Source organism: Anolis carolinensis, chromosome 6 (genome assembly GCF_035594765.1).
Source record: "Anolis carolinensis isolate JA03-04 chromosome 6, rAnoCar3.1.pri, whole genome shotgun sequence".
Classification (NCBI taxonomy): domain Eukaryota; kingdom Metazoa; phylum Chordata; class Lepidosauria; order Squamata; family Dactyloidae; genus Anolis; species Anolis carolinensis.
The window spans coordinates 30,830,979-30,851,226 of record NC_085846.1 but is presented as its reverse complement, the minus strand read 5'-3'; the positions used below and the strand labels follow the sequence as shown (position 1 = coordinate 30,851,226).

Sequence of the window (20,248 nt, the reverse complement as noted above, 5' to 3'; positions counted from 1 at the left end):
TAGGCCTGTTCTTGAGGTTATTTGGGATGCTGATTCAGAAAATTGCATTGGATGGACCACATCAGTTCTAGATTATTAAATATAGTTTTCTGTGGGTGAGCAGATGGCAACTACTGGATGGCATACGTTCTGTATCAGAAACTATAGCCGATGTGATCTATCCAATGCAATTTTCTGAATCAGCACCCCAAATAAACAAACTGAATCTAAAGTTGACCAAACACTAATTCGTAACCCTTTTGGTACTAATGTTGGAGAGTGGTCCCTGGTCAAAGTGGTCCCTGGTCAAGTGGTTCCTGGTCAAAAAAAGGTTGGGTACCCACTGCTCTAGGGTTCTCCTGTTACTTGGATCTGCCTGCTTCTCACACCACATTGTGCTTTCTATTTATATGTTTTTATAGGTGCATCTTGACTTCCTTCATACAATTTATTTCACAAATAAGAGTGTATCTATATTACACATTTAATATAAGCTTGCAAGCACTTTAGGTATTATGAAAACCTAGGATGGGTAGTTTGAATGAGATGCTTAGAGTTCTCTGCTAGAGCGTTCTAATCCATTCCCAGACATCTGAAAGACCAGGATGGGATTTGAAGGCCCAATCTACACTGCCATATAATCCATTTTCCGAGGGCCCTTCCAGACAGGCCCTATATCCCTGGATCTGATCCCAGGTTTTTTGCTTTAAACTGGATTATATGAGTCCGCACTACCAGATAATCTGGGATAAACAGAAAACCTGGGATCAGATTCAGGGATATAGGGCCTGTCTGGAAGGGGCATGAATCCAGATTATCTGCTTTGAACTGGATTATATGTCAGTGGCAGAAGCAGCACATGGCATGAAAAATAGGCGAGGAGCCGGGACCCTATCCTGCTTTTGTGTCAAGCTGATTTTTGTATCCGAAGGGGGCTTCCTGTATCATGTTCCCGAAAGTAATGGAAGTAACGAAAGAATGGATGAAACGGGAGAAACGAATTCCATGCACAACTCTAGTGTACTCATACAGTTCAAAGCAGATAATCTGGATTCAGAAACTGGATTATATGACATAGTACATTTTCTTATATTTACTTTCTTTGTTTTTATCCTGAGTTTCTTCCAGTGTAGGGAGTCAAGATGGATAACGATAAATATATATAAAAATGTGAATGCAGATAAATATAAAAAGTAATAACAATGAAACTATGTTGCCAAAACCATTAGACATTTAAATGCATTAAAATGTTAACCCACTTTAAAATCCATCACAGACAGGACCGTAGCCAGGGGGGAAGGGGTTAAAAGTTAAAAAAAAAACCCTTGAAATGTGTCAGGAATAAAATAACTAGGTTTACTTATAAATTAGTTAACCAGTTAAAATTCATGAGTAAACCAGGTTTCGGGGGTGGGGATTGAACCCTTTCGAAGGGGGGGGGTTAGAACCCTTAACCCCACCTCACCCCTGCTACAGTCCTGATCACAGCGTCTTTAAATACATGCTGCTCATCCATTTATAAATTGAAGCAGAGGAATGGTTTTATCTGCCTGCAAAAGGCGAGGAGGAATGGGGCCACCTTCACTTAAGATGATTTTTAAGCAGCACCTCATTTGTAGAGAACATGATATCTGAAGGAGGTCAAGGTTTTTTCACCTTCATAAACACCTCAAAAGTTTTATTTTTAATCCTTAAAGTCAGAAAATATTTTTAGGCAAAATATAGGGACCACAGGGATCAATCTTAGAGGAGCGTCAAAGCATTACCTTGCCCTCCAGACTCTTTTATCCTTGCCTCCTTTCTCTTTCCCTCCCTCCTCCTTCTCCTCTGGCTCTAACAATGAGAATATGTTAGCATTCTTCTTGGGATTTGTTGCATATGGATGTGCTATTGAAAGTTGTAAAAGTAATATAGATAATCCCCAAGTATGAACAAGTTAGGCTCTGTAAGTTTATGTTTAAGTTAAATTAGTATGTAAGTCAGAACAGGTACATTTTTAAGTGTAACCCCAGCCTATAATATATATATATATATATATATATATATATATATATATATAGAGAGAGAGAGAGAGAGAGAGAGAGAGAGAGAGAGAGAGAGAGAGAGAGAGAGAGAGAGAGAGAGAACCTCTGTGATGTTCCTTTTACTGTCTGTGCCCCTGTTCTGAAGATTTCACCAAACTTTCTGCCCCTGTGATAACTGGATTTTGAAAAATTTGGCTTGTTGTGGAAACATGGATTGGTGATAAAGCTTCCGTGGAGACACCTTTTCCCCATGATAACTCTTCCAGGAGTGGATTTCCCTTCCAAGGAATAGATTTCTCTCACTTCTTGTCTCACCTCTGTTCTTAACTATGAGTAATTTGTAAGTCAGATGTTTATAACTCAGGGACTACCTGTAGTGGTAGTGATAATATATCAGTTACAACCTTCACCAATGCCTCACAGAAACCCTGGAACTCAAGGTAGTTTACAAAATTTTAAAATCACACTGCTGAAAGCACACACAAAACACAAAAGTGACTTAACTGTTGTTAAGTCAACTTCGACTTCCAGTGACCTCATGATTGAGAGACCTCCAAGTCACCCTATCAACCGCTTTGCTCAGGTCTTGTAGATTTAGGGCCTTGGGTCCTTGATTAAGTCATCTACCTTACCAGATTTCAGCACAGCAGGTTAAACCACGAACTGCAGCAAATATTGTCAATCGGGAGGTTGACAGTTCGAAACCCGGGTCAGGGTGAGTTCATGCCCTTTAGCCCAGCGGTTTGAAAGCAAAATGTGAGTATAAATAGGTACCGCTTAAAAGCGGGGAGGCATTTTAAGGCACCCATAAGGAAATGCCCAGAAAAATGCTGGCAATTTGATCAAAGATGGAAGTTTACGAACAAAGCTCTTCGGCAGGAAAATGGAGCGACAGCCCGCCCCCGCCCCCCCCCCCCCCACCGGCAAGATAAAAGCATAAACCTCCAAGATGCCGAAGATAGGAAAAGCATATATACATATATATCACACACACACATACAATTGCCTGTCTCGTCAGTGTATAAACAACACTGAATATTTGCCGCTTAGGTATGTTCTGCAATCCACTCTGAGTCCCCTTCATGGTGAGAAGGGCGGAAAATAAATACTGTAAATAAATAAACATTATTGTCTTTTCTAGGGAGTCATATCTTCTCATAATATGGTCAAAGTATGACAGTCTCGGTATAGTCATCTTGGTTTCTAGGTTTAATTTTCTCTAGGACTCATTTATATGTCTTTTTGGCAATCCCCACTATCCATAAACCTGTTCTCTGGTGTCATAATTCAAATGAATTGCTGTTCTTCCTATCAGCTTTTTTTTCTTTGTCCACTATTCACAACCATACATAAAAATCAGAAATATAATGGCATGGGCAATCTCAACTTAAGTAGTCAATGATATTTCTTTACACTTCAGCATCTTGTTTAATTAAGGCCGGGCTGTGGTGCAGGCTGTGGTGCAAGCCAGCTGCAACAAATCACTCTGACCAAGAGGTCATGAGTTTGAGGCGTCTTGTCTCTGTCTTTGTTCTATGTTATGGCATTGAATGTTTGCCTTTATGTGTGCAATGTGATCCGCCCTGAGTCCCCTTCGGGGTGAGAAGGGTGGAATATAAATGCTGTAAATAAATAAATGCCTCATAGCTGTCCTTCCAAATCCTAGGTCCCTTCTACACTGTCACATAACATTCAGATTATCTGCTTTGAATTGGATTATATGGCAGTGTAGACTCATATAATCAAGTTCAAAGCAGAAAAATGTGAATTCTCTGCTTTGATAATTTGGATTTTATGACAGTGTAGAGGGACCCTAGTCTTCTTGACTGCATACAAAAAGTTATTATCAAAATGTAATTCAACTGTCTGGAGAACTAAAAAAAATCATTAAAAAGGCACAGGATGTAAATCAACAGAACAGATACTACTAAAAGTCCTTGCAGTCATTACAGTAATTGGCAATGTTGGTTGAAGAAGGTGCGTAAGTTTAGCCTGAAGACGGAAAGAGTAAATGGAGACATAATATTGTGCTTCCAATATCTCAAGAATTTCCATGCAGAAGATGGAATAATGTTTTCTGTGTTGCTGCAGCAGGAGGAAATGACAAGGAAAGCAAATTTCAAATAAACAATGGGGAAAAGTGTTTTGTTTGACAATGGAACAAATTATCTTGGGAAGCAATATATTCCTTTTTGTCAGATGAATTTAAGTAGGGGATGAACAACCTTCTGTCGGGGATGCTGTGGCTGTATTCTCCATTGTAGATGCTGCATAGAGCAGCACAAATTCCCTTCCAACTCTATCTGTCTTTGGATGTATCTATATTGTAGAATTCATGTGGTTTGACACCACTATAACTGACATGACTCAAGCTGTGGAATCCTGGGAGCTGTAGTTTGGTGAGGCACAATTTCCAGACTGACCCCGAATTTACTGGCCAAGTAAACATGGCCTTTTCTGCTATTGATGTACTAGTTGCCTCTCTGTTTATCTATCTACTCATTTGTAATATTGCACTGAAATGATGTATACAGCCTTTAGCTGGAACAGATAATCGTTATATATGGTGTTCTCTGCCGTTGCGAGCACTTTCTCCAACTCTCTCTGACCTCACATTCTTTTTTTTGAACTGTTCCTAGAATTAGAACTAAAAGCTTTAATTGGTGTGATTAACTACAGATTAAAAATGTGGGCTGTTAATCACAGTTGTACTCTGTAGGAAAAAAAACGGGGGTAGCTAATGGCACTGTGGTTAAACAAGTTATATGCATCGCTTGGCTCAGGAAATGAATGGAAGCTAGTTTTTCATGCAATGACTGATCTGTTTGTGCCATGCAGTCATGGGAAACTCTGGCTTTTTAAAATGGAATAGAACACCTGGATTGTCATATTGATTTTTAAGGGAGCTAATTACCCGAAGAAGCATTTGGACAGCAGATTTGTGTGCGACCATCTGTATAAAGCAAGATGCTACAACAAATTTGTGGCCATTGTTTTTTTTAAACACAGACAAATGCATAATTAGTCCTCATGTTTGGCTGCTGATCATGGCTGGCACAAGCTAATTGGACGCCTGAGCTAAAGGACAGGTTAAAACAGGTGACCATACTGGCAATTAAATCTTACTTCAACACTGCATCCACCATTGCTTTAGATGAGTGCATACACAGCCGGCCATGTAGAGCTCTGTCCTCCAAGATCTTATTATTATTCTCTCCCCACCATTTCCTTCCTTACTTAGGCAATCCCTCATTGTTCGAGTATGATGGCCTCCCAAGTGTAGTGTTTTGGCTGTGGGTACGTAGGTGACTGTGGAGCCCTATTCTTGACCCGCATATTCTTCCACAGTGAGGGCATCAGTTTCCAGGTGGAAGGCAGTCAGGGTTGGCTTGATGCACCTTTCTCTTGGCACATTTCTCCCTTTCACCATCCATTCATGCCTCTTCAAATTCCACAGCACTGCTGGTCACAGCTGGCCTCCAATTAGAGTGCTCAAGGGCCAGGCCTTCTCAGTTTTTAAAGTTAGCTTTAAGCCCATCTTTAAATCTCTCTTTCTGTCCACCAACATTCCATTTTCTGTTCTTGAGTCGAGAGTAAAGTAACTGCTTTGGGAGACAGTGGCAACACTGATGGAATTATTCCAGGAGTTGAGTATGACATCTGTAGATAGTCCACATTTTGCAGGCATATAGCAGGGTTCTGAGGACAATAGTTTTATAAACAAGCACATTGGTGTCTCTGCGGATGTCCCAATCCTCAAACACTCTCTGCTTCATTCGGAAGAATGCTGCACTTGCAGAGCTCAGGCGGTGTTGTGTTTCAGTATCAATGTTGACTTTTGTGGAGAGGTGGCTGCCAAAGTAGCAGACATTTCCACCATTTTCTATTAGTTGCCATTTTCTATTAGTTTTCTATTAGTTTTTATTAGGAGCCTCAAACTCCTTATTATAGGGCCAGGTCTTCTGGTTGTAACGTTAATAAAAGCTTATACTGTATCATGTCACAACAGTCTAAATGTCCCTTCCTTCCAATGATAACGCTCCACAGTAGATATGAGATTTCATGTTGTTACAACAGAGGCAAATTCTACTGGACACTACAGGAGGAAAAACTGAACACAACATTGTACTCAATTAATGCAGATCAATGATGATCAATGGAACTTGAATTGTCAATAACAAAGAGGAAGGAACTGGCAAAACTACCTTTGAATGTGCCTTCTCTGAAAAACCCCATGGAATTCATTGGGTTGCCTTAAGTCAGTCAATAGATGACTTGAGAGCATGCATACACACAACTTTTAGTCATTTCAATGAAACTTCTCTAACTGGGACTATCACAAATCAGTAAAGTTTAGTCTGATGTTGATGAAAATGGTATGGCAACCAATGAGAAGATGAATGAATTGAGAGTCCATATAGAGCGGTGGTTCCCAACCTTTTTTTGACCAGGGACTACTCTCCAACATTAGAACCAAAAGGGTTACAGATCACTTTTTGGTCAACTTTAGATTCAGTTTGGTTATTTGCGGTGCTGATTGAGAAAATTGCATTGAATAGACCACATCGTCTCTAGTTTCTGATACAGAACATATGCCATCTAGCAGTCACTATCTACTCGCCCACAGGAAACCATATTTAATAATCTAGAGCTGATGTGGTCTAACCATTGCAATTTTCACAATCAGTGCCCCAAATAACCCCAGGAACAAGCCTAAAAAACAAAGACACCAAGGGGCTCCTGATTCCAGGCACAACATGGAACGGCTCCGATCAGGGGGAGGGAGGAGGAGAAGCAGCAGTCAGGAAGCTTGTTGTCGCACCTTTCGTGGGTAGTCAGCATCTCCTCCCCAACATCTTTGTTGGGTTTCATAAGACTAGATACTCTCATTGCAACAGCGTAGTAACAGTGAGGCCGTGGACCATATTTTAATTTTTGTGAAACACTGGTGATCTATGGACCACAGGTTGGGAACCACTTATATAAAGAGAGAATAGGGGCAGGAAGCTGTTTTCTGTTGATAGTGCTGAAATTAATATGCATCTTACAGTCAATGGCATTTTAGAAACAAAGAAATACATTATTTAGCCTTTCTCCAATTGTATATGTAATATATGAAAATGTTGTTAATGCACAACAGGATATGCAGAAGAGTCATTTATTGAGATATTTTCAATGCATTGTGGTATTAGCGATGTTTTATATATACAAGAAGCCTTTTTAATTCAAAAATCAATCATAAAGTTAATTTTCATATTTTAAACATGACATTTCATCCCACAATCAAAGTGCTTTGAGCTTGCTGGCATAAATTTGTCATTACAGTTTTGGCTAACAAATTGTAAACTATCAAATGTCCTGGCAAGTTAGATACTATTGCTCATCATTTCATCAAATGCTTTCAGATATTAAACAGTCATCATGACATGGTATGTAAAAGTGTAAAACCCCATAGCATGTTATCTATCAAATAAAGTCAGAATTACTGAATACTATTACATGCCAATTATCACGCAGTGATAAGCATAAAATACTGAACGAGAACCATTCGGCAGACACGAAATGTTCAGTGAATATTTGGAAATTGTTCAAATAATCAGAGGGCAGTAGGGAATTTTTGACACTGCATTAGATCCAGACTTAATGACATTTATAACAGACCTGTTGAAATCATTGATGAGTAACTAGGCTTCCATAGATCTACTGTAAAAATTAAAACCCATTAAAAATTGGACAGATAATTTTTAAAGCCAATCTGATTCAACTCTATCTTAAAGCCTCGCATTAGAAAATGGCTTTGGTCTATAATTACTACTGCACAGGCTTAAATGCTGGACCAATTAATTTCCTAAGATTCTGCTCCCTTTAGGGCTTAAATCCTCATTTGAGATGTATTGCTATATATATACTTGCTTATAAGTCAACCCTGCATACGTTAAGGTCAGATTTGGGGGCTGAAATTATGGATTTTTATAAGACCCATGCATAAGTTGAGGGTCATCCCATGAAAAAAGGGAAGTGTTGAGACTTCATCACATGGATGGGAAGAGAAGCTGGGAGAATCTGAGGGAACTATCTTCTTTTGTTCTCTACCATTGAGGTCCTGTGCCTTTCTGTCTTCTGTGATGGCAACTGTCAGTTCCATCACATGTTTTTTGTCCACCTTTCCCCACTTGTATCTGTCTTCTCTCATTGGAAGTCTGGTAGCACTCGACTCCTAGAAATGCAGTCTTCCCTCTGTTTCCCTGCACTGCTGCAATGAAGTCCCACAGGCAACCATCAGAAGTTACCTTGTGTCATGTGATGGTCTCCATGGGTCCCCATTTCAGCAGTGCAGAGAAACGGAGAGAAGACTGAGCAGGGTGAGGTCCTTAGTGTCACCTCAGGAGACCAGCTACCCAATTGCCACCACCACCATTTTTTCGCCCAGGTGGCCTTTTGTCCATCTACTCAGAGAAGGAGATGGTTTCTTTTTTAAAATAGAAGTTAGGTACAGTCTTTACTTACTAAAAATGGAATCATTATCTGAGTAGCTGCAAAACTAAGTTGAGAACTAAGTTGGTCCTAGGAAAACTCAAAAACTCAAAACCCTCACCCTTGCCAATCTTTTGAGGGGAAGTGCCACTACTATTGCCAATGCCTTTTTCCACCCAGAAAGGTCAGAAGTGGCACAACATCAGCAAAAGTAGAAGAGGCCGGTGCTTCTTTTAGGTTCTTCCAGGATGGACTGTGGTTCCGAATCTGTGGGTCACCGGATGTTTTGGCCTTCAATTCCCAGAAATCCTAACAGCTAGTAAACTGGCTGATATTTCTGGGAGTTGTAAGCCAAAACACCTTGGGTTGAGAACCCATAGGTTGAGAACCACTGGACTAGGTTCTCACTTTTCATCACTCTACTCAGAGAAGGGGATGATACTCTTTTTGTTAGAGTTAGAGTTAAAGTATAGTAGCTACATTGATCTGTGGATAAGGCATCCCAGGTTTTTGTGTCAATCTTTTGTTTAAAATTTCTAGACTTATAATCCCCCAAATATTGCTAGACTTCAATTTTTGTCACCCTCAGTTAGCCTGGTTGTGGATCAAGTATGATGAGAATGATAGTTCGACAATACCTGGAAAGCCTTAAATTGCCCATCATTGTTTTAAGTAGGGAAATGGCAGAATGTCACTTCCACACAGCCATATAACCCAGAATATCAAGGCAGATAATCCATAATATCTGCTTTGAACAATGTTATCTGAGTCCACACTGCCATATAATCCAGTTCAATGTGGATTTTTTACAGGTGTGTCGAAGGGGCCTTAGAGGTTCGATTTTGGAAGGGAATAATGAGACACTTGTGCTCAGAGGTGTCTGATCACAACCTACCCTCCTTTGTTATTCTGGAAGGCAAGCTTTGAGCAAGTTTTTTTTTCTTTTTTTCTTTTTGAAGTACATCTCCCAGAACCCCTAGCTTGCATGTGCAGTTGTACTCCAAAATCTACTGTCTAAGGCCTTAAGGCTTGAAGGCTGAGTCCAAACATTAAGAACATGCTAGAGCAAAAAAATAAAATAAAATTTGTTTGTACAAGTTATGTTACGGTCTAATATTATGTGTTTGCAGAGAACACTCAGTTCATTATAAAAAGACAAATAAAACGCAAACTTCTTGTAATGACTTTCAAGCTGGAGACATTAGCTTTTAGATATTCCCCAAACTATCCCTGAAGGTTAACTGTATGCAGAATTAACCAAATGACCACCAATTTGCTGAACTAGCACTATCACCTTATGTTGAACTACCACTTTCCCACATTGCTTTTATGAAAGGTGCTGCACTCTTTTCATCTGTATTCATCAGAGCAGAAAGTGCCTCCTGCAAAGGACAGGGGCCATTTTTAAACACAGGATTTAAAGGGCGTTCTCTATAAAGAGATGACAATTAAGTAATACATAAGTGAATGTTTTTTATGTTCAGGGTGAAGCCTAGACCCTTTTTGTTCCCAGATTGTTCTAACAAATTCATAACTTTGTAAACCGCCCAGTGAGTTAACATAGTTTGTGGATAGCACTACAGTGAAATTAATGGGCTACTATGCTTAAAAGGATCAGGTCTCATCTTGCTTAGCAGAGATAGTGCTAGTTTGCACTTGGATAGGAAAGTAGCAGATACTGTATTTTGGAGAAAGGAACTAGCAAAATCACCTGAGTATTCCTTGCTTAAGAAAATCCTATAAAAGCCATGGGATTGGCATAAATTGACAGGTGACTTGGAGACAGATAAACACACACACATAACTCACGTGTTCACGTGTGCTCCACCAACCTGGGATGATTATCCTTCAACAATGTGAAAAAGTACAGGGACTGCAAGTGAGTTCCAATGACAAGAGATAATGTTAATCCGTTATCACTTTTTTGTGCTCAATGGATTGAAATAATCCTGAAAACATAGCTCAGAGGATGCTGGTGGGTCTGCTTTTATGGGGTAATTGAAGCCAATGTCAATCAGAGCTTGAAACATTGTTTAGAAATTAATCAGATAATATTAAATGTTTTTAAAATAGGAATTAAGTTATTACTGCCATTAGTAATAGTTAAACTAATGTAATTGGTTAACTAATACTAATAACTAACTTGTTTTGGGGTTTTTGGTGCAAGATATGGAACTCATTGTAAACCTCTTTGAGCTGGGAATAGTTATTTTCCTTTTTTTAAAGCCTGATGCACATAGATAACTTTGTGAAATGTTCTCTTGTCTCCTACTTACTTTGCTGTGTTTCACTATACCATAGAATCATAGAATCATAGAATAGTAGAGTTGGAAGAGACCTCATAGGCCATCCAGTCCAACCCTGTGCCAAGAAGCAGGAAATCGCTTAGACATTTGAACTCTAGACATTTCAATTCTATCTTCTCTTTCTGTTTTTTTAATATCATTTTTTAAAGCTTGTGGTGATTGTTCTTAGTATGCGGTACAATAAGTTAGACCATGCCTCTCCTTTTTAAAATCAGCATAGAGCCATTACACGAAGAGTCAGCCTGTTGTAGTGGCTTGAAGCTTGGACTAGTAAGACCCTGGAAGACCCTTCTACGCTGCCAGATAAAATCTAGATTGTCTACTTTGAACTGAATTATATGGCAGCATAGACTCATATAATCCAGTTCAAAGCAAATAATGTGGATTATCTGCTTTGATAATCCGGATTATATGGCAGTGTAGAAGAGGCCTACGGTTCTAATCAGACATGGATGTCCTTGGGCAAGTCATACTCATACATCAGTCAAGTCATACATCAGTCCTAGAGGAAGACTATGGCAAACCTCCCCTGAAGATATTTTGTCAAGCAAACCCAAAGATAAGATTGTCATAAATTAGAGTTGACTTAAGGCTATAGAACAACAACAAAAATGAGATCTGCACCACTGACCACGTTGTTGTATTATTTCCAAGGACAATTGTCAGAAACTGGAGAAGGGGGGCAGAAATGTTGTAAAAATGCCTGCATAGCTTCTAGAAGGCGTTGTGGGCTGGAGGCAACAGTATTAGGAACTATCAATTGCCCACCTCTGTGTTATTCCTACCCAGAAAAAAACTGTTATTTTTTTAAGTTACTTGTTTCCCCAATTTAATTTTTATTTTTTCCCCACATGGACTACAAAACCCGTTATACAATTCTTGTCTAGGTGGTCTTCCTTAGCCTAGATTTTCCTCCATGTCATGCTAAAATGCAATTCCCATCTCCCCAAGTCAACAGTGGTCAGACTGGCTGTGTGCCTTCAAGTCACCTGTGGACTTATGGAGACTCTGAATTTCATATTGTTTTCTTAGGTAAACAATGTGGTTTTAAGAGGTAGTTTTACTAATTCCGTTTTCTGCAATACTGCCTACATCACCTGGTATTTACTGGGGGCTTCCCACTGAAGTACAAACCAAAGCTGACTCTGCTTGGCTTGTAAGCCAACTCATCTGGAAGGCACTGACAGTAGTCCAAAGGCCCCATTTAAGCTAGATGTTAACCCCAGAAACTGTTTTCAAGGGTGAATAACAGTCTTGGGTTCTTGTGAAACAGAAAAAAAGAAGACTTCTAAGCACACACAGCCTTTCACCATACGTATAACTACATCTCACTTTGGGCATATTTCAGAAAACATTTCTGATCACAGTAATGAGAGCCATTAGAGGAGCATTTACATAATTATGGGCTATCAATTTGCTGTGTGTGCACATGTGTATTTCACTTCCAAATGTGGTACACCAAATCTGCTGTGCTTGGAAATGCGCGTGGTGATTCTGCTGAGTTTGTTCATCAATAAAGTCCTAGCTTGGCAGTACCACTCCAGATGGCATGCTTTCCATAGGGCCCAAGGCCTCTCCTTTTTATTATTGCTGTTGCATTCCTACAACAGTACTCCTTTTAGAAATTGTCTTACCCTTTCAGGAAACCAAAGTGTTGCAGTGGGTTTACTCTTGGGTGGAGATGAAGATTGTTTATTTATACAGAGCCATCAATGTGCATGATGCTGATGCTGCTCCTTACCAGTCATGGAATTCCATCCAAGTTCCTGGCCACTGCAATCACTTCTGCTAATGTCAGATGGACACTCTCCTTCTTACTGGTCACACAAACACCACATTCGGACATCAGCAAAGGTAGCCACAGTGATCAAGTGTTCAGATGGAGCTCTGTTACCACAGAGGATATCACAACCCAGTGGAGCAGATGCCATTCCAGTGCATCTGGACAAAGCTGCATGTTCTGAATCCAGAGCTGTTCCATTGTAGGTTTACACCGGTTTAACCTGCCTGGTTAAACCTCCATAGGAGTCAGTGAAGCAAAAGTCTCTCATCCAAGGTCACCTTGGGCAAATCACTTCTCTTACTCTCAAAGGATAGCTAACCTCCTCTGAATAAATTTTCCAAAAAAGAAAATCCGTATCCTAGGATGGCCATATCTCAGAGTCAACTTTAAGCCAAAGCCACGTAAAAGGACGTATTGTTACTGTATCATCCCCTTCAAGTTGACTCTGACTTATGTGTTCATTCCTCCTCTCTCTCACACACACATATGCACAGAGCCATTGCTTGGCTTGTTTGTAAGCAAAAGGTAAAATTACACACACACTAAAGTAAAGCAATTATAACAGGAGTGCCCAAGCACTGTTGGCAAATTCTACCAAAGCTGCAGTACTATCTGTCTTTTCTCTATATATAACTGTCAGAATACTTACTGATACAGCAATTGAATCTTGTCACAGATTTTGAAATATTGGGTCTGCAGTGTGTCCTGTCACCAGAAGTATCAGTGTATATGTATTTCTCAGGCACCTTGGAATTTGGCTGTCTGAGGCCATGGACAAATCTAAATGTATTTTGAGTAGGGAGGAATGAATAGTCATATATATTTATTTCAGATATATTTTAGTCCAGAATTCTTTCTCTCTGACTGATGAAGATATTTGCAAATTTAATACAACTTTTATTACATATATCAGGTAAATCCAATTGGAAGAAAAAAGGTGAAGGGGAGGAAAAAAGAAATCCAGCATCACCTTTAAGGCTGGTCTTATTTTAGGGTGAGGTTTTTTGTGGCTATTGATCCACTTCCTCAGATACAGTGACAGCAACAATCCATCCACTTCCTTAGATACAGTAACAAAGATCACTCTGTCACTGTGTCCAAGGAAATGGATTGATAACCAGAAGAACTCATGTTAAAATATGATTCAGTTCTAAAGATACTGCTGGTTTCTATTTTTTTCCTTCCTGCTTCCCTTTTCCTTTTTATGCTGAAGCAGATGAAAACAACAATTTCTTGGAAAACTCAGTTTAACAGGTGCAACTATTTGCAGCACAGCAAAGATGAAGAGGCTATGGAGCAGGGTAATCCTAATTCAGTAAAAGTTGAGCATCCTTTATACTCCAAATTTGATATTGTCCACATGAGCGGCTGTCTGTGAAATGTAAATAAATTTTGTATTTAGGCCTGGTTCCATTTCCAAGAAATTTCTTTATGTGTGTTTCTTGCAAATAAAGATATTTCCATATCACTTCTAGTCACAAAAATTTTAGATAAGGGATACATCATGTGCACCACAAATATGAATGAATACAAAAACCTACAAAACAAAATGTTTTCAATACCAAGAAGCAGCCATTGTGAGTATTTGTGAGAAGATTTGCTGGTTTGCTCTCTCTCTCACTCTGATTTTCTTGAGTCTCAAGTGTCTTCAGTCGCATTTATGAAGTAATTTATGATATTTTTAACTGAAAAACAAAGGAAATTGAATTCTTGCTCATCACTGACACAGAGCAGTTTACTCCAAAACAGCTAACATGAGTGTGTTCATTTTTACTGCAATGCATTACAGGAAGGAGCATAAATAAAGGTTGATTTTTTTCATTATCCAATGTTTTAGTCTTGTTATAATAGTGATATATTTATCAGAACGTTTAGAAACTGCTCTTCAGTCATGCAGATAACGGGATTGTACCAATGTAGTTAAAAAGATGAAGTATTTAAGACAATAAAACTCCAAAGAAATCAACAAAGCAAAAGCTGACAAAACAGATGTTTAGTTTTCATTTTATTGTACCTTGAGAATGTGTGTGTGTAATCAGCTCATTTTAAAATACATTTGCAAACATGAAAGTTTTGATTGGTTAGATCTGGGTTTCTTAAACTTTTTCCACTCGTGTCCCTGTTCTGCCAAAGAAATCTTTACATATAGGTATGTAAAATAGGTATAAAAATCAAACATTTACTGATAATAAATCAAAATTTGCAAGGCTTGCTAAACAGGCTGATTTTCCTTTTTAGTACTGTTCCATTATCCAGGCAAAAGCCACAAGGGGGCATCAGAGAGAGATGGATAGTCCATTTTACGGGGGTGGAGGGTGGGTTAAAGAAGGAAAATCATTTCCCCCTGTTTTCCTGTTATCCCTCCCACCCATGTCCCTGTCGTGGAAACAAACCTCATTTATGATATGGGAAGGGAGGGGAGATCACCAGCAAAAATGGGGGAAATGGTTTTCCTCTTTCAACTCCACCTCCTCCATAATATAGACTATCCTTCTCTTTCTCTAGCACCCCCTAGTGGCTTACGCCTTGATACTAGAACAGTACAGTGTTCCTTCTCTTATCGCTGGGGTTAGGTTCCAGGACCACCCGCAATAAGTGAAAATCCGTGAAGTAGGGACACTATATTTATTTTTATATTTTATTAGTTATACACTATTTTAAGTCTTTATCAACCAATCGTGTGTTGATAAATCTCTTCCTTTTCCTCCCGTTGCCGCTTGGGCTCCTTTTCTCTTCCTTCGGCTTCTTCTTCCCTTCCTTAGTCTGTAAATTGTAATTTTTTTATGATTTATAATAGTCTTTTAGATGTTATTGAAAAACGGCAAAACAACGAATCCGTGAAAAGTGAACCACGAAGTGGTGAAGGAACACTGTACTTGCTTTTGTATACAGTACAGCTGAAGCATCTTCTCCAGAGTCCATTTTAAACACTGCCTGTTGTTGCTAACTGATTTATATAAATGGGTGACATTCAGAAACCTTTTACTGTTTCCAATTTTTTTCAGGACTCCAACACTGAGCTGAGAAGATCCCATTTGGGACTGCGACCCATAGTTTAAAATGCAGTAAGGCTCAGAACAGACCTTGCAGAATGCTGATAAAGGTCCAATGTCAGTTCCACTTTTCCTTGCAAGGCAGAAGATATGAGCAATCCATCCTGCCATCTACAGCCTAAGCCTTATCCAATCATTCCTCCCCTCTTCTGAAAAAAAACCCCCCACTTTGTATCCTGCTTATCATAGCAACATCACAGCAAGAATGTGATGTTGTTATGATATTCAGTCAAATTATGCATTCAATTGAAATTCTTTACATTTCCTGGTATTCTCATAACACTACTGCCTGTTGTTAGATTAATTGGATGACTCTGTAGTTTCAGAGTTATTCCCTGCAGGTCATTCATTATGTTGTAACATTTTCCTGCCGATTGTTAAACAGCTTGGTTATTTTTGTCCATCTTAACTGTAAAATATATTAGTAACAAAATGAAGAACAAAAAATGTCAGATTTACTAACTTTAAAAAAAGATACCAAAATAATAATGGCACACCACCAACTAGCCTGATCTGGTAGCAGCAGTCCTGATTAATCCTCTGTTATTCCACTTTTTCAGCAGCTTTGAAAATGTCTGCTTTGCTCTCTCCTCCTTTTCCCCCTCTTCATCTTGGCTTACTTCAATTGCTGCAAAAAACTTACCAGTACTACAATTGCAGTGCAAAAAAAAAAAAAAAAAGCAAGCAGCTCTGGACTATCAGTGGGCATGTATTACATAAGTGGATAATCTTCATTGTTTGCTTCTCCCCAATTTTCTCTTTACATTCCCTTTACAATGTCCTTCTGAAATAAATCAGGGAGAGACCACTAATGAATACACACAATCCTGCTGCAGCTTACATCTTTCATAAGAAAACGTATGTCTCCAGGAATTAGAACTAGGCAATTTTATAACATCTGTATTCAGGGATGCTGTTACAATATGGGGAGACCCAGGCCCCATCTACACTACCATATAAAATAATAATAAATAATAATATGCTTTATATATTTTGCTCTATCTCCCTGAGGGAACTCAGGGCGGATTACAGAACACATATAGGGCAAGCATTCAATGCCTTATATAATTAGCAAGGGCAAACAATACACGCAGATAGAGGTAAAAGCATTTCCCATCTTATTTCCAGCATTGGAGGCTATGCTCGACTCTGACCATCAGGTGTGGGATGGGGGTTGGTATGCTGTCACCCATCTTCCATGCCGAGGAGCTCTGTCGTCCTTAGACATCCCTAAGGCCGGTACCTAAATAGGCGGTACCTATTTATCAACTCACATTTCTGTTTCGATCTGCTAGGTGGTTTCGATCTGCTAGCGGGTGCTCTCCCAGACCCAGGCTCGAACTGTTGACCTTTCGATCAGCAAAACTTTTTTGCAGCTAATGGTTAGTCCATGGTGCTAAGTCTGGCCCCTGTTATTTTATGTTACAATCCAGAGTATCTGCTTTGAATTGGATTATATTGCAGTGTAGACTGATATAATCCAGTTCAAAATCAATAATCTGGATTATCTGCTTTGATAATCTGGATTATATACCAGTAAAGTGACGGATGTATAGTGTGACAAATGCACGTCAGGATCATCGGGACTTGGGATATTGGCACATTGGAAGTACTCATGCACATTTGTGCACTCTTTCTAGTGGTTCTACTATGTATCTTCACAAACCATTAAAAGCTTTTCTAAATGCTTCTAGTATGTAGGTAATGTATGCATATCATGCCAAAGGATTCCAGCCAAGAGCCTTTGGTTATGTAGAAAAGAAAGGAATGCTGATTTTCAGTAAACAAATGACTTTCTGTTACTTGTCTGTTTTGATTTTGGCTGTGCTTTTCCCCTACTCTCAACAACTGTCCATCTATGGTACGTTTTCAGTTATTATGCAGCCTACCTAATATGGACACCTTTTCTTGGGCTAAAAATTCTCAGGCCTTTAAGCATATTTCTGTCCCCATCATTAGGGCCGAGCTAGCACAGCAGGTTAAACCGCCTGCTACGGAAGATCCTGCCGACTGGAAGGTTGGCAGTTCAAGCCTAGGTCCCGCCATCAGCCCAGCTTCTGCTCACCTAGCAGTTCAAAAACAACAATGTAAGTAGATAAATAGGTACCGCTTTGGCGGGGAGGTAAAAAGCACTCTGAAAAGCATGCTGGCAAAAATCCAACCAGAAAAGGAGTCCATGGATGACAGGCTCCTTAGCGTGAAAAATGAAACAAACAGCACCTTCCCATGGCTGAGTTGAGCACAGCCAGCTGAAAAGATGAAAAGAGGGAAGCCTTGCCTCTGTTTATGTACTGTCTGTCTCTGTCAATTGTATAATGGCATTGAATGTTTGCCATATATGTACCTGTAATCCGTTCTGAGTCCCCTCAGGGAGATAGAGCAGAATATAAATAAAGTATATAAAGTAAATAAATATATTATTATCATTTTAAAAAATAGTTAAGCTTTTCCCATACTCACTGAGATGATGGAAGTTGGAGTACAACCCATCTGAAAGGCACTAGGTTGGAAAGCTCGAGAGCAGGGCTTTTGGTTTCTTATCTAGCAAAGTTCATTTGATGCTTGCATTTTATATTAAACTGCCACTTGTTTAAATAAGATCTGGCTTTTCCGGTTATAAAGTCTTGTATCACATATTTTTAAAACTTATTTATAAAAGAATCCTTAGGCAGGGTGAATCATTTTTTTCCCAGTTCAAATGGGAAAGTAAACGCATCACTCGCCTGACCAAGGTACAAACCCCATCTATATTGATATCCCATGACATTTAATTTCATTCCCTGATAGGATGATATTTGACAAATAGTTGATAGATGACATGCAGTTATATTTTTTAGTTTTTGACGGTACTTGACAAATGATAACCTTCGAGTCTTGTTGTACAGTGCTTGCCAAACTGATCAAATCATGCCAACAACCCTAAAGCACTCAACTCTTTAGATAAATTTCACCTCCAGAAATGTTATATTTTATTCAAAATGGAAATGTCCCATTCAACTTTTGAATGACCCACTTTTCAGCAAATGTTGTGGTTTTTTCTGCTTTTTGACAATTCTGCTCTCTAAAATATTTGCTAAGGTTTCTGGAAGAGGTAATAAAAATAACTTTCTCAAGCTCTATAAAAATCACAATAGCACATCCATTGCTTGTTTCCCTTCCTTGCTCTTCTTCTGCCAGAAAATAAAACATTTCCTATTCCTATCAGGCTTTTAGGAATTGACTACAATGGACTTTTAATGTGCTGCTCTGTTGATTTTTCTCTGTTGTGTCTTTTATTGAATTTTAAATTGGTATAAATCTATAGTCTGTTTAATTGTTTTGAAAATGACATATAGATCACCAATATTCTACATTGACCGCTTAGTTATGCTCAATCCCATACACTTCCCAGCTTACCTGAGCAGCCAGCAGCCGTATAGGGAGAAGGTGCCAAACATGATGCAAGGGTGCTTCAAAACCCCTTCCAACGCATTGCTCCAGACTAAAAGGAATTGTGAACAGATATCTTTGCCTTATCTAGCTTCTCACTGTTAAGATGGGCTGCTGGAGGGTATTTACATAGTCTAAGAGTAAATTTACATCAGTTTATGGAATATGGAGCATTGCAGATCTGTAACTCTAGGGGTGCAGCTACACTGTAAAATTAATGCAGTTTGACTTCACGTTTACTTCCATGATTAAATGCTAGGGAAACATGGAGGTTTTACATGGCCTTTAGCATTCTCTGCCAAATAGTGCCGGTGTCTCACCAAACTACAACTCCCAGGACTCCATAGCGTTAAGTCATGGCAGTCAAGGCAGGGTCAAACTGCATTAATTCTACAGTGTAGATGCACCCTAGCTAGGTTACAAATCTATAACTGCAATATTTAATGTGAGACAGTGTATGAGTGTGTTTGTTTGTATATAATGTTTTAATCTATTTTGGCTGTAATTATTTGTAAGAGACGTTGAATCTCAAAGTGATGTCAAACTGCCTTTAGAATCAAGTGTAGGGGTGCTTTGAACGCGATTTCCTGCATCTCGGCAGGGGGTTGGACTTGATTGCCCATGAGGTTTCTTCCAACTATGATTCTATGATACTGTGATTTTATGTACAGCCAGCCTGAGTTTGACATATGCTTTTACCTCTCAATGTGATGAGGTAAGAGACAAGAGGGATATAGTCCATTTCTTCTTTACAATTTTACAGCTTCTTTCCTTTCCTTCACACATAGCTTATTTTCTTCTGGATCAACCTGGCTGCCGCTTCCATCCAGGATGAACGCTGTGAGAACCTGTCTTCTATCACCAACATCACTGGTAAGTGTGTTCCCATTCCTTGACTCTGGCAGGCTGGCTTGCCACCCTGCTTTATGAACAAACAGCCATATGTGAAAAAAAGTGATGCAAAGAAAGTAAGTGATTTCTGAAGCCTTGGAGACCACTGACTTGCTCTCTGAATTTTGCAGTTAGTGATTTGACTTCAGAGAATGTTAGATTTAACTGCCAAGTATTCCTACCTGATGGCAATGAGAGCGGAATGACTATGACCCTCATTCCAACAGAAAAATGATGGTATTTTTCTGCTCACACACAATTTCTCCTCATCTATTTTACAAGCCACTTGCACACCTTAGAAAATCTTTT

General features: G+C 39.2%; 1 protein-coding gene across 1 annotated transcript in view; it reads left to right on the top strand.

Annotated features, from left to right (window-relative positions):
- Nucleotides 1-20,248, top strand: part of crhr1 (corticotropin releasing hormone receptor 1) — a 117,553-nt gene that overhangs the window by 19,983 nt on the left and 77,322 nt on the right. Inside the window, exon 2 of the mRNA XM_008113400.2 lies at nt 19,837-19,921. Within this exon, the coding sequence (XP_008111607.1) occupies nt 19,837-19,921 (85 nt within the window). The remainder of the gene's footprint in view (nt 1-19,836; nt 19,922-20,248) is intronic.